Here is a 15,392-nt window from a genome sequence, read left to right as displayed (position 1 = left end):
GACCCCTCTCCAGAGGAGGGAAGAGGCTGCAATAAAAGCAAAGGAACTGCTTTTTTCTGGTAGCCAAGTTAGTTTTTACACAAGAACATTAAAAATATCTGTGATCGATGTTTGTTAGTGGGTGCAAGGATGTGCATCTCCCAGCCGGCCGTCCTAGGAGAGAAACTGGGGGGAAAAGCACATGGGAAGGGCCGTGCCCTGCGTCCCAGCAGGAGGCACACATCACGCCTGCTGCTGCATCCCACTTCCCCACTCGAGCAACACTTCTGGTCAAAGGACTTCCTTTGCCCCAAACTTCCCTCCTTAACAGGATCCCATTTCTCCCAGAGTTACACTGAGCTAAACACCTCTTCCTATGCCACAGAAAACCTTTCCTTCACATTGTTGGATGACTATCTTAGGGAACTGGTTAATTGTGGGCAAGTTTCATTTCTACACAGGAATGTAGAGCCATGGGTGGCAGGGGCCCCAGGTGAGCGGGCTGGGAAGGTGTGCTGTGCCCTCCTGGTCTCCGTGGATCACACCTCAGAACACTTTATTTTGGGGGTGGGGCTGAAAATAAAGAGGGTTATTGGTCTTATCAGAGACTGAAGCCCTAGAAGGTAACGTGTTCTTTCGGAAACTCCTTTGCTGCCACTTGCAGAGTAACGTCAGGTGTACCTCTCAGCCCTCCTCTGTCCCAGACACTTGACGGGCGTCTGTGGCAACTGAGCTCGCTGCTAACTCGCCCCTCCACCATTCGTGTCTTGGCAGAGGGGACTCGGGGGGAGGGGGGTGGGCGGGTGTCAGACAACATGACCAAAGCAGGCACGTCTGTAGCTCCTTGACAGGCGCCTCGCTGCCCTCCCCCTGGGTCCAGGCTGGGCGGCCAACTGGCTTCTTGTGAACAGAGTGAGAGGGGAGGGGCACTGAGTGTGTCCCAGGCTCGGTCAGGACCGGGGCCCATCTTCTGCCCGGCTCGGGACCCAGACACATGCCGCGAGGGCATCCAGGCTGTGTGGTTGTCTGGCCAGAGCCCGGGAAGGTCCCAGCCGACAGGAGCACAGCGGCCAGCCGGGGACTGAAGGGCCCTCCTGGGACACCAGCCCAGCTTTGGGGCACCAGCTGCTGCCCCGTGGAGCCTCGTCCAGACTGCAGGTCTGTGTGCAGAGTCTGTGTGGAAGCACCGAGCCTTGAGACGGCTCATTCTAAAGCAGTAAACGTCCAGATCGGTCTGGGATGTGGACGCTGCCCTAAAGCCACCTGACCGCGGTGCACGTCTTCCCGCCTACGAGACAGGCACGGCCTCCCCACTGTGGCTCGCAGGGAGCTGCGGCTTTCCTGGTGGCACGCCGGGTGAAGCGGGGCTGAGAGTCGCCGGTCCAGGCAGGCAGAGAGAGGGAGGGAGAGGATGCGACTGGACAGTGGGGAGGCCTCCCGCGGCCAAGACGTCAAGGTCACTCCCAGGGCTTCTATGGAGCCCGCGACGGCAGGAAGGCGGCAGTGACACCGGGGAGGGCAGTCCCCACCCAGGGCCGGGAGGACGCCGTGATGCTGGACACGCTGTGTCGGCTCTGAGGGCTGCACCTGCGCGTGGGTGTGGGCCCAGGCGCCTGGGTACGAGCACGGGCCTCGGCGTTGGAAGAGAGTCCGCGGAAACCCTCTTTTTAAAGTGTCAGGGTTGGCAGCTACAGTTTTCGATAATAACTGTATCATTTATAAATGGACATTACACTATAGATACATTATATTTGGGGGAAGTTAAAACAGAGATGTTAAACCAATCACACCAGCAAACTCATATGTGCCGGTCATACGAACGCGCGTGTGTGTGTAAAATGTGCCTCTATTTTAAAGGCACGTGTGTGTGCCGGACCGGAAGCGGCACGTTTTGTTCTGGGAATGGAGCCGCGGTTCTCGTGGAAAGTCCTCATCTGATTCTCTGGATTTTGGCGAATGTACCTTCTCACCCTGAAAACCGACAGAATCCAGATGAGCCTTGTGGCCAATGCCCCCGGGAGGTCTCTCCTACAGGTAGGGAGGAAGGTGTCCGCTTCCCTCCAGGTCAGCGTAAAGCCTGAGAATCCACCGGGCGTAGGCCGGGGGGCGGTAGCGGGGGGTGAGGAGCTCGGCGCCCCCCAGTCCTACCGGCCTCGCCTCTGACAGCAGAGCAGCCACGCAGGGTCACCGAGGCGCTTGCCAGCCAGGCCGCACACCCGCCTCTTGCGTCTCTAGGAGCAGCGGGAGAGGAGTCGAGACGTTTACTGTGGGGGAGGTACAGCCTGCCTCCATCAGAAGCGATACGTGAATGCGGGTTCCTGCCAGGTCCCTGGACGGAGCAGGTGGCTGAGGGCCGCCCTCCTGGGAGCCAGGGGCCCAGGGGAGGCAGGCGCCTGAGTAACCGCAGGGCCGGCAGGCGCTCTGGGCGCCGTCCCCAGGCGTTCAGCCATGCGCTTTGCTGGGTTCGTTTATGCTGTGTTCTCCTTAAACAGGACTCCCCCAGCACCCTCCAGAGGAACGTGTTCTCCGATGACCCGGATCTGCCGGCTTTAGTGCCTGTTTGCAGCCCCACCTTGGAACTTCCCACTCCATCGGCCTCACCTAAGCACCCACGGTCCCAGGAACCGCGGCCTCGCCACCCGTGAAACGCAGGACTCCACGAGAGCGCAACACACACAAGGCCCCTGCGGGCCCTACCCGGGCTGGCTACCCTGCAGGTGGTGAGCAGAGCAACGGCCCCGCTCTGCAGGTGTCTCTGCAGCCGGCAGGGAGCGTGCCGCGGGCCTGCCCCGATGCCTCCCCGGCAGCGTGGGCTGTGCCCACGGGGAGGCGGCACGAGGACAGCGGGGAGCACGGTGCCCGGCCCGTCCCAAACGCTTACTTACTGTCACACCCTCAGGCACACCTGTCTATAGGCCCTCCTACAGCCTGGTCCAAACATCAATCCCCACCGCGCAGCAGCCCCCTGGACGAAGGTTTGCGCTGCGGGGGTCACCGAGTTGCTCTAAAGAGATGCGTGAGGCCAGGAATCAGAGCTGGAACCACAGTCACACCAGGGATCCTTAAAGGTTCTGTGCACAGATTTGTCCACGTTCCAATTTACTCCAAACTCTGACATCCGGTGCACATGAAAGAGTGTTAAGGGCTGCTTCTCCCCCGACACCCCAAGCCCAGGAGGGGCTGGGACAGGACTGGCGAGCGGCCGGGAGAGCAGCCTGGGAGCCTCCAAATTCAGGGCGGCATCAGAGCTGGCATTTCGCTTTGGGAACCCATCAGAAAGTTCTGCAAATGTGAGCCTCCCCTTACACAGCAGTCTCACGAGCTGGCCCATGTCTGCCACCTGGACGTGGACCCCAGCAGGGCACAGGCACAGCACTCTCTCCAGGGCTCCGCGATTCCACAGGCCACTTGTGGGGCTTTCAAATGGCTCTAACAAGGACAGACCTCTCTCGTTTATGAGGGCCAAAAGTGAGGTATGTGTGCTCAGGTGGTGCTTTCTTTGAGGAGCACGCCTCACACCTCTTTACAAAGCTCACCACAGTAACAGGGCAGATCTGAGAAATAACAGTCAAGTTTCCAGGCACTCAGACTAGAGAATACCCAGCAATTTAGAAAAATGTGCGTCTCAGGTAATTGTCCTATTAACGTGAAACCATGGCAGGAGGTTTAACTTGAAACCTCAAGACCGACTTACCATAATCAAAGCTGGGGGACAGATTCGTGTGTCTACTGCAAGACTGATCAGAAAATAACCTCGATTCCAAAAGGGAAAGGATCTTGTTAGCAGACTCGGGCGTGAGTCAGAAGAGGAAACAGAAGGCCAAGCCGAGTCTCGGGAGAGTCCGGACTCTCAGCTCGCACATGGCACACAGAGGGCCCTTGCAGCCAAGGGACACGGGGGAGGAGAGTAAGGACACGCACCTGGGCTGGGCGCCCCGACTTACCCCGTCCTCGCAGGCGGCAAACCTCAGGAGCGAAGAGATACTGTGCTGCAGCAGCTGCAAGAACAGCCATGGGCGGGGTCAGGACCCCAACCCCGCTCACCCGGAACGACCCCCCGACCGAGACCTGATGTGTGACTCTAAGCCACCAGCTTCCATCGCAGAGCCTTAAGTCAGACAGGGGAGGGCTGCGGCCCCTCGGGGGAGCCCTGCCCCCTTTCCCAGGAAAAGAGCAGGAGACGCAGCCCCGGCCCGGCCGCGGGTGAAGGGGGCGCGCAGCAGGTGGACGCGGATGCACGAGCTCCCGCCGGTTCCTACCTTGACTCTCACTGTGCACTGGGGTCGCAAGGGGCAGTCCAGGAAGACCTGCAGGTGCCTTCTGAGGACGGGAGAGGTGACCACGCGGGAGCAGTCCCCACAGGAGAAGGCGCCCCTGTTGTTTGGAAACAAGAAGGCACAGAGCGCGGGAGCCTGGCGGCGGGCAGACAGACACACACTCCCTGCACGCGAGCGAGTGTCCGTCTGCCGTGTTAGAGGGGGGCTCAGAAACCCGGCTCCTGGAACAGGCCCCAAGCAGCCTGGCTCCGCGGTAGCAGCGCCCGGAGCGGGGGGCGCCCCCGGCTGAGCACGCAGCCAACAAGGGGAAGCGCCGGACCGGCACACCTGTTCCCACCATCAGTATCTCTGCTCCTTCTTGCTTCCAAGGAAACCCTGTCCAGGCCACCACCTGTGAGGCGTCACGGAGCAGGAACGTGGTGACACGCCCTGTGCACGTGCCTCTGACAGTCACGGGGGGGGGGGGGCGGGGGGGGCCGGAGGACGGGCTCCGAGGACGGGCCCCGGGGTGGGGACCGGTAAGGCTGGGCAGGGATGTCTGCTTGCAGAGGTTGGCTGTGCCGTCACCAAGTGTTTCTCACGTTCATGTTAGCCCCGAGTTCTTTTTCTCCCGCCTGATAACAAAGAAGCTGAGGAAACCCGGCTCTTCTCTCTTTTAAGACAGGAAGAGCCTCGGGGAACAGCAGAACCCCAGTCGTGAGGAGAGAAAACACGGCGCCCGGGCCTCCTCCTGCAGCTTGGCCGCTCCGTGTTCCCTGGGCCTGGCCCCTGGGGTCCCGGGCTGCTGCCGCCGCTGCCCCTACCTGTCTTCCGGCCTCCGTTCCAGTCTCTCACCGCCACACAGGTCACACGCAGGCCACGAGCAGGCGGTGCTCTCGTCCACGGCGACCACAGCGCCTAGGCCCAGGGAAGCAGAGCCGGGCTCAGAGGCGGCTCTGTCCCCCAAATTCTCTTTGCCCCTCAGGTCACAGACGGTAACATGAGGTGCCCCAGGTTTGCTTCTCATGTGTGAGTTTATATAAATGTTCCTAAGCTTTTTATAATTTCCATTTATTGCACAAAATTACAACAAAGAGCAAGTCTTAAAGCTTAGGCGTGTTACTACCTAACCGAGTATTTTCGTTTTTGCCTTTTTCCAACGTGCAGGTTCTGAGGCCGTGACAAGCACCCCATCCCTGCACCGTCTCGTCCTGCCCTTGGGCTGCTGCATGGCTGTCCCCTTAGGTCACGGTTCCCTCGGCCACTCTCCAGACTGGACACCAGGTCTCCAAAGTGCCCTAGCCCGAGGCGGTGGGCATCTGTCTACCTGGCTCCTTCTGTGCTGGACCCTTCTCTTAGGATGCGCTCGCGGAGTGGAGTTACTGCGTCCAAGCGCGTGAGCACAGAGATGGCGGAACCCCTTTCAGAGGCGCTTCCCACAGAACCTCCGGCTCCTGCCGTCCACGCCCGCCCACTGCACTGACGCTCACGTGGACTATTTGCCTCCTGGACAGTAGGTGGAATTCCACAGCTTCGGTTCCACTTCTTTGATACGGAAAGAGAAATATTCTTATTGGTTTGTCAGTATCTCTTCTTATATGATTTCTCTGGTTCCCTCATTTCTTTTTTACTCCAACATTTGTGATTTATTTATTCAACAAAGAAATACATATACAATGCTCTTTAGTGTGGGATATACACATAGCACTTTGAACATAAGGGTAGATGCCACAATCTACACTTTCATGGACGCCACAGTCAGGCTGGAAAAGCAGATAAACAAATAACAAGTATAAAGATCACGAAATATGGGAGAAAATATCTGCAAAAGACACTGTGATAAAGGACTGCTATCCAAAATATATTAAGAACTTTTAAAACTCAACAATAAAGGGACTTCCCTGGTGGTCCAGTGGTTAAGAATCTGCTTTCCAATACAGGGGGCACAGGTTCGAGCCCTGCTTGGGAAACTAAGATCCCACATGCTGTGCAGCACAGACCCCCCCCCGCAAAAAAAAACAACAACGACAAAAAAACTCGACAATAAGAATCAGAATAACCTGATTAAAAATTGGGCCAAAGACTTTAACAGACAACTCACCAGAGGAGATACAGAGACGGCAGAAAAGCATGTGAAAAGATGTTCAGCATCATGTCTCGAGGGAAATGCAAACGAACTCAGCAATGAGACACCACGACACACCTATGAGCATGGCCGAAGCCCACACACTGACAGCACCAGATGCTGGGGAGGGTGCGGAGCAGCAGGGACTCTCATCGTTGCTGGTGGGGATGCAGATGGTGCAGCCACTTTGGAGGACAGTTTGGCAGTTTCTTACAAAATTAAACACAGTCTTACCATACAATCAAACAATCACGCTCCTTGGTATTTACACAAAGGAGCTGAAAATGTAGGTCCACATAAACACTGGCATGTGGATATTTACAGCAGCTCTATTCATAATTACCAAAACATGGAAGCAACCAAGATGTCCGTCAGTAGGTGAATGGATACATAAGCTCTGGTTCATCTAGAAAGTGGAATGTTATTCAATGATTTTTAAAAAATGAGTTCTCAAGCCGTGAAAAGACATGAAGGGACCTTAAATGCGTATTACTAAGTGAAAAAAGCCAAGCTCAAAAGGCTACACACTGTATGATTCCAACTATAGGACATTCTGGAAAAAGCAAAACTATACAGATGGTGAAAAGATCAGTGGTTTCCAGGTATTGAGTGGGAGAGAGGGCTGAAGAGGTGGAGCCCAGGGGATTTTAGGCCAGGGAAACTATTCTCTGTGACGCTGTAAGGATGGCTGCATGTCCTAAGTGTGTCTAAGTCCGTAAAATGACACCACCAAGAGTGAACCCTGCTGTAAACTACGGACTCTGGATGACGATGGCGTGTCGATCAGGGTCATCAACTATCCGGGGGGGGGATGCTGACGGCGGGCGAGGCTGTGTGTATGGGGTGGGGGAATGCGGAAAAGCTCTGTACATTGTGCTCAGTTTTGCTGTGAACCTAAAACTGCTCTAAAAAAAACCCAGTTTATTAAAGAAAACCATGAAATAAGTGCTAAATTGAGAAATGGAAAAGACCCCTCAGGGGTGCAAAAGAGAGGCCTCTAGGCTGGCCTAAGTGTCAGGGGAGACTTCCCGAAAGAATGGACCTGAGGAGGGGCTGCAGGTAGGGAGAGGCACAGGCCCACTCTTTACCCTGAGGTGGGGCTGGAGGCCAAACAGGCAGAAAGAAGAGGCAGGTGAGACCGCTGTGAAGTCTGCAGGCTGGCAGGCCAGGACCATCCAGGGTCTCGCTGGGGATTCTAGACTTGGTCTTGGAAGGGATGAGAAGCCAGAAAGGAATTTTAAACAGGGGATTGAGTTGGTCTGATTTTCTTGGAATGTGAAGCATTGTACATACCATCAAGATTCACTGCAAATCACAGACCATCCTTGTTGAAAAGTGGTGAAATTAGACATTTGAAAAAAAGTAAGATGTGACCTAAGTTTCCAGAAAGATAGAAGAGTCATCCTTCACACTCTTGGAGCAAAGAATTTCATTCTCCACTAGAACAAACATTAGGAGAAAATTTATTTGTAGAGGATAAAACAGAATGATGAGAACTAAGTAGGCCCAGTTTATCAAAATGCATTCATGCAATGCATCCTTGAATGGCTTTTTAAAAATGAAAATAATACAGCTTGATTTTAAAAAGGCTGCCCAGCTAATTTCATTGTTCTTGCAAATCTAATCAAGATTGAGTCAAAGCAATGAAAAGTTAAGCCAGTAAGAGCTTATAATACAGCCGAAGGCGTGTCTTCATGAATGTCAAGAGTCCAGGTTGCGGGGAGGGCTCCCACCCCAGGGCGTGTCAGCACAGAGGCTCACACAGTCCTTGGCAGGTCTGCTAAATGAATTAAGAAAAAGAAGACTGCTACAAACCACAGTTCCCTTTACCCTAGAATATTTTTGGGTGTTAACAGCATTTACACTTACATGAGATTAAGCAATTTCCCTCCAATTAGGGAACAAGGCAGGAGCTGAGGAAATACATTTCATCTGGGGTCTCCACACCACTGGCAATCCCTTCTGGCAACCCAGGGGACAGCTGGGAATTGTACTATTAACCTTTAGTATCTAGGACATTCACTTAAAGAAGCATCAGAAGGAAAACAACAACTGTTGTTAGGGTTTGAGAATTCTGGCAAATTGCTGCAATTTGCTGTTAAAAGCCTTTACATTCTTTGTCTCATTTACAGAAACCTCTTATAATTAGGCTTGGGAAGGTGTATCACATGTTTATTAAAACGACTTTGTAAAAGGTCCTTCCTGAGGGTCCTATCGGAAGCGCTGGGGCCCGTCCTTCGTGGGCGGCCAGCTCTCTGCCACACTGTCCCCACCCTTCTTTCTGGCTGAAAGAAGTTGGGGCTCAGGACCTTCTTCTAGGTCGAGGTCGACACCCGGTTTGAGGACAGGACTCTGCCCCCTGCATAGCGCAGGGAAGGTCACCGCCCACCAGCAAGCGGCAGATACAGAGTGTCAAGTGGGGCAAGGAGGATAAAACCAACTGCAAAACTGCCCCCAGAAACAGACTGGAAGGAAGTCCCTGCAGCTCTGGGAGCCGACTCTCGGGGAGGGAAGGCCGTGGGCGCCGTCACCTCCTGGAGACATCTTCCTGGCAGGCGCTGCTGGCTCTCAGTGAGTGACTGACGCACAGGCCGCTCTCTGCGTCCGTCCCAGCTCTGCTCAGGGAACACGCTCGCTGTCCTGCCAGGTCCAGGCGGCCGAGGGAGACCCTGAGGCCAGCTGAGAGCCCCGCCTGGGGCAGGCCGGGCAGGGCAGAGCACGGCTGAGGGGCTCTCCTGGATTTGATGGAATCCAGTCTGGGCCAGCCCACGGCTGGCTGGAGGGCAGGGGGTCCCGTCCCTGTGTCCAGCTGGGAGCTGGTCCCTGCCTGGCCTCTGCCTTGGCCAGGGGCTCCTGTGTGGGAGGCTGGGCCCACCCCTGGTTTTTGCAGCTGGGCTTCGTCTTCTCTTAATCCCTAGTTAGCTGGGCCTTCTCGGAGGGTCTGGCTGCACTGTGGTAACAGCCTGTACACATCCACTGACCCGCCTGCACGCCTGCAGGACAGCTTCCGAGAGACCCCCAGAGTGCTCAACGTGAAAATGGTAATGAAGGTAATGAAATGATATAGGTCAGAAATTGGACCTACATGAAGTAAAGGAAGGGCACTGAAAAAGGAATAAATGAGGGTAAAGTAAAAGCTTTAACCTCTGTTGTTCTAAACTGATCTATAACAACGATGGGTTCAGTGTTATGCCTTGTGAGTAAGTGAAGTGAATGACAGCTGTTATAAGGGACTGAGGGAGAGATTGATAACGTGGCTACACCCTGAAGCAGGCAGTGTTATCTGAAAGTGAATTTGACTGGTTCTAAGTGTACACTGCAAACTCTAGGGCAACTACTAAAACTTTTTTCTAGAAGTATAATTGACACACTGAGAGAGAGGAGAAAATGGAATCATACAGAATGCTCAGTTAAGATGAGAAAAGGCAGGGACTTCCCTGGCGTCCAGTGGTTAGGACCTGGCGCTTCCGCTGCCGAGGGCCTGGGTTTGATCCCTGATCGGGGAACTAAGATCCCACCTGGTGCAGCCAAGGGGGAAAAAAAAAATGAGAAAAGGCAGGAAGAAAGTGGAAAACAAAAAAAGAAACAAGAGCAAGGAACAGAAAACAAATATACGTATGATAGATCTTAACCCAATGATATAAATATTCACTTTAAATGTCAATGGTCTAAATATAAGAAAGAGACTCTTAAGAGCGGACAAAAAATGTGAGCCATCTCTACGGTGTCTACAAGAAATCTGCTTCAAACACAAAGACTCAAAGAGATGAAAAGCAAAGGGATAGAAAAAGTCATATTATGCTCATGCTAATAAGAGAAAACTAGAGAGCTACATTAATTTCAGACACAGCCGACTTTGGAGTAAGGAAAGTCATCAGGGATCGAGAGGGGCATTACCTCATGGGAAAGGGGTCTGTTCTCCTAGGAGACGTATCTGTCCTTAATGTGCGTCTGCCTAACAACAGGCTGCTAAAACCACGTGAAGCCAACTGACAGAACTGGGAGGAGAGAAACAGACCCATGGCTGTATTTTATATATTGTGTTTGGAGACTTCAAGTCCCCTTACCAGTGACCGACAGATCCACAGGCAGAAAATCATAAAGACATAGTTGAACTGAGTAGCACCATTCCCGGTTCTGACTGATGTTTACAGACGCCTCCATCCGACAAGAGAAGGACACACCTTCCTCTCAAGCTCTCATGGGACATTCATCCAGACAGACCACATTCTGGGCCACAAAACACACCTTAACACATTTAAAGGTATAAAAATCATACTAAACGTGCTCCTAAACTGCAATGGAATTAAACAGAAATCAATAACAGAAAGATAACTGGAAAACCCCCAAATATTTGGAGATCAAACAATGCACTTCTAAATAACATGTGCGTCAAAGAAGAAATCTCAAGAAATTTGAAAATACCTTGAACTAAATGAAAACAAAAACACATCAAAACTTGTGGGATGCAGCAAAAGCAGTGCTTAGAGAAGTTTACAGCACTAAATGTAAATATTAGAAAACATCTAAAATCGATAATCTAAGCTTTCATCTTAAGAAACAAGAAAAAGAGAAGCAAACTAAAACACAAAGTAAGGAGAACATAAGCAGTAACAAAAATTAGAGCAGAAATCAATGACATTGAAAACAGGAAATCAATAGAAAAAAAATCAAGAAACCCAAAAGTTGGTTCTTTGAAAAGGTCAATAAAAATTAATAAACTTCTAGCTAGGATAACCAAGGATAAAAGAGAGAAGAAACAAATTATTTATATCAGAAATGAAAGAGGGGCCGTCATTACTGATCCCGTGGATCAGTAATAAAAGGAGAATAAAGGAATGTCAGAAATAACTCTATGCACCCAAGTTCAATAACTTAGGTGAAATGGACCAATTCCTTGAAAGACACAATCTGCAAAAACTCCCACAAGAAGAAACTAGTGATCTGAATAGGCTGAGACCTACAGGCACACCTCAGAGATACTGTGGGCTCGGATCCAGACCACTCACCACAATAAAGCGAATACTGCCATAAAGCTAGTCACATGAATTTGGGGGGTTCCCAGTGCATATAAAAGTTATGTCTACACTATACTGTAGTCTATTAAGTGTGCAATAAATACATTATGTCTAAAAAAAAACCCACTTAATTAAAGAATACTTAATTGCTAAACTATGCTAACCATCATCTGAGCCTTCAGCAAGTCATAACGTTTTTGTAATAGTAGCATCAAACATCACTGACCACAGATCACCACAGCAAATATAGTCATAATGAAAAAATCTGAAATATTGCACAAATTACCAAAACATGACACCAAGACACAAAGTGAGCAAATGCTGTTGAAAAATAGCACTGATAGGCTTGCTTGACACAGGGTTGCCACAAAACTTCAATGTGTGAAAAATGCACGATCTACCAAGCTCAATAAAACAAGGTAAGCCTATATTAAAGCAATTGAATCAATAATTCATAACCTTCCAAAACAGGAAGCACCAGGCCCAGATGGGTTCACGGATAAATTCTATCAAACATTTAAGAAAGGAATTATACCAGTACTCTATAATTTCTTCCATGAAGATAGTAGCAGAAGGAATACTTCCTAACTCATCCTCTGAGGACAGCATTCACCTAGTACCAAATCCAGATAAAGACATTACATGAAAGGAAAACTACAGACCAATATCTCTCATGAACATAGTTACAAAAGTCCTTAACAAGATATTAGCAATCTAATCCAACTATGTAAAAAAAAGGATTATACCATGACCAAATGGGATTTATTACAGGTTTACAAGGCTGGTTCAGTATTTAAAAAAATCAATTACTGTAATTTATCATATCAACAGACGAAAGAAAAATCATACGATCATATCAATAGATGCAGAAAAAGTGTTGGACAAAATCCGACACCCATTCATGATAAAAACTCTCAGTAGCCTAGGAAAAGAGGGGGTTTCCACAACTTGGTAAAGAACATTTACAAAAAACCTACAGACAGAATAAACCAACAAAGAAGTTATGTGATTTAGGAAAGAATGAATCGAACCTAAATGATTAATAGAAGGGAGGCCCAGGACAATAGCTGACAACAGAGCAACTAGTCAAGATTGGTTCAGAGGGACAGAAGGCTCCAGGAGGGAGATTACAAAGGAAAAGGATGACTCCAAAGATTTGTCACCGTTTTTGAGGATTTGGGAGAAAATTAGGGTGTAGGGCAGGCAGTGCTAGGAAAATAAAAGTCAACATAAAACTCCATGAAAAAAACCATAGAAGAAAGGAACTAGAGTGTGTAGACTAGTTTCCCGTTCAGCTAAAAATATTTATATAATCATAAAAATACCATTTTTAAAGATTTTTTTCATGTGGACCATTTTTAAAGTCTTTATTTGTTACAATACTGCTTCTGATTTATGTTTTGTTTTTTTGGCCCTGAGGCATGTGGGATCTTAGCTCCCCAACCAGGGATTGAACCCAGACCCCTTGCACTGGAAGGTGAAGTCTTAACCACCAGACCACCAGGGAAGTCCCAAAATACCACTTATTGATTTTCATCTTTGAGGATCAACCTGTAGACAAAGTGCAAGGCTCTACAGCTACAGAACAGCATCAACCTTAGCAACACACAGAACCAACTGGAGGGGAAGGAAGAGAGCGGCAGGAGAAGAGCAGGGCTCTTTTCCTTCAGTGTGTGGAATAAAGAGATTATCTTCAGCAGAAAAAACAACAAACAAAAAAACAAAACCCCTACAGCTAACATCATTACCTAATGGTGAGAAAGAAAGTTGATGCTTTCTCCTTAGGATCAGCAACAGGGCAAGGAAGTCCCCTCTCACTGCTTCTACGCAACCTGGTGCTGGGAGTCCCAGTTTATGCGAGAGGCCAGAAAAGGAAATAAAATGTATACAGGTCGGGAATGAAGAAAAACACTGTCCTGTCCACAGATGACAGTTTTCTCTGTAGAATACCCCAAAGAATCAACAACAAAAAATCTAGCACGGCAAACATGTTTGTAGCTAGGTTGTAGGATACAAGGTTAAAATACAAAAGTCAATTGCTTTCCTATATACTAACAATAAACAAGGGAATTTGAAATTAAAACCACACAACACCATTTACATTAGCTACAATAAATGAAATACTTAGGTATAAGTGTAGCAAAATATGTACAAGATCTATATGAGGAAAACTACAAAACTCTGCTGAAAGAAATCAACGGTGAGATATTCCATGTTTACGTACAGGAAGACTCAACAGTGCTAAGATGTACATTTTTTCTAAGTTGCTCTACAGATTCAACACAATCCCAATCAAAATCCCAGCAAGTTATTCTGTGGATACCAACAAACCGATTTTAAAGTTTATATGGAAGACAAAAAGACCTAGAATAGCCAAGACAATAATGAAGAACAACGCTGGAGGACTGACACACAACAGAGCTACCATAATCAGGACAGTGTTGTATCAGTGAAAGAACAAATAAATCAGTGCAACAGAACAGAGAGCCTAGAAGTAGACCCACATAAATATAGTCGACTGATCTTTGACATTTCAATAGAGAAAGGACAGTCTTTTCAACAGTGACAGAACAACTGACAAACACATGGGAAAAAAATGAATCCAGAAAGACCTTACACCTTTCACAAAATTTAACTGAAAATGGATCATAGACTTAAGTGTAAAATGCAAAACTATAAAACTCCTAGAAGAAAACAGGAGAAAATCTGGGTGACCCTGGATCAGACAACGAGTTTTTAGATACACCAAAAGCACAACTCATGAAAAATAAAAGTTGATGTTGGACTTCACTAAAATCAAAACTGGTCTGCAGACACTGTTAAGAAAATGAAGAGACAAGCCAAGGACAGGAAAAAATATTTGCAAAAGACCTATCTGACAAAGGACTGTTATCCAAAATATATGAAAAAACTCTTAAAACTCAACAATAAGAAAATGAACAACCTGAATAAAAAATGGACCAAAGCCCTTCACAGACACCTCACCACAGAAGATATACAGATGGCAAATAAGCACATGAAAGACGCTCCACATCCCATGTGGTCAGGGAAATGCAAGCTAAAATAGCAATGAGGCACCATCACACACCTGTTAGAATGGCTGACAATCTACAGCCCTGAGAACACCAAACGCTGGTGAGGACGTGGAGCACAGGGGATGTGACCTGTCACAGAGCTCTGCTCTGGGGGCACGAGGAGGACTCTGCTGGCCCAGCTCTCCCTCCACTGCCCAGGTGTCGCTCCACGGGTGGTGCTGGCCAGAGACCCTCCATCAACACTGCCCTTCTCCAGAGAGGCCCCAGTAGACACTGGATCTCTCACCGTGGGCCACACTTCCTGACGCTGCCCTTTGGTCACCTTGTCTGCACCGGGAGTGCCCAATCTCAGTCTCAGCTCTGTCCCCCTGAAGGGCTGCTTTCTGTGGCGGGGGCACAGCTTCTTCCCAGGTCTGCTGCTGCTCTCTAGTTACGATCATGGCCCACACAAACCCACCCGAAGAATGGAAAATAGATGTCCGCCCAAAGGCCTTACGTGAATATTCATAGTGGCATGAATCGCAGTATCAAAAAAATGTGCATCAACTTATGAATGGATAAACAAAACAGGGTCTACCCATACGATGGAATATTCAGCCACAGAGAGGAATGCAGCCTGAGAAATGCCTCGAAAATGTCCTGCTGAGTGAAAGCAGCCAGAAACCAAGGAGCACACAGCGCACGATTCATGCGCATGAGTGTCCATGAGGCTGAAGGTAGAGAAGCAGGAGCCGGGGGGGGGGGGGGCTGGGCGGGGACAGGGCGTGACTGCTGACAGACACGGGTTCCTCTCTGGGGCTAGTTAGTGGGCGTGGTTGCACAACTGTGTGAACACACTAGAAACAGTGAGCTGTACACTTTAAAATGGTGAGTTTCATCTCAATGACTCTGGGATTGAAAACTAGGCTGCCACTTTGTTTTCAAAGCCACTCAGATGACAAAAGCCAAAATGTAAAATAGGAGGTGGCTGCACAACCCC

At 49.5% G+C, this 15,392-nt stretch overlaps 1 protein-coding gene across 11 annotated transcripts in view; it reads right to left on the bottom strand.

Moving 5' to 3' along the window:
• The window catches only part of SPIDR (scaffold protein involved in DNA repair), a 367,405-nt gene that overhangs the window by 513 nt on the left and 351,500 nt on the right, over nucleotides 1-15,392 (bottom strand). For 8 of the 11 annotated variants that reach the window (XM_061171846.1, XM_061171849.1, XM_061171856.1 and 5 more), the window contains 3 exons: nucleotides 5,060-5,153; nucleotides 4,239-4,353; nucleotides 3,924-3,977 (listed from right to left, as the gene is read on the bottom strand). The exons of 1 other annotated variant lie outside the window; for it this stretch is intronic. In XM_061171846.1, the coding sequence (XP_061027829.1) occupies nucleotides 3,924-3,977; nucleotides 4,239-4,353; nucleotides 5,060-5,153 (263 nt within the window). Of the gene's footprint in view, nucleotides 1-1,695; nucleotides 1,951-3,923; nucleotides 3,978-4,238; nucleotides 4,354-5,059; nucleotides 5,154-15,392 lie in introns of those variants that run through there. 2 more of the 11 variants (XM_061171847.1, XM_061171848.1) reach the window with 2 other exon arrangements.

This window comes from Eubalaena glacialis, chromosome 17 (genome assembly GCF_028564815.1).
Source record: "Eubalaena glacialis isolate mEubGla1 chromosome 17, mEubGla1.1.hap2.+ XY, whole genome shotgun sequence".
NCBI lineage: Eukaryota > Metazoa > Chordata > Mammalia > Artiodactyla > Balaenidae > Eubalaena > Eubalaena glacialis.
This window is presented reverse-complemented; position numbering and strand designations above follow the sequence as displayed.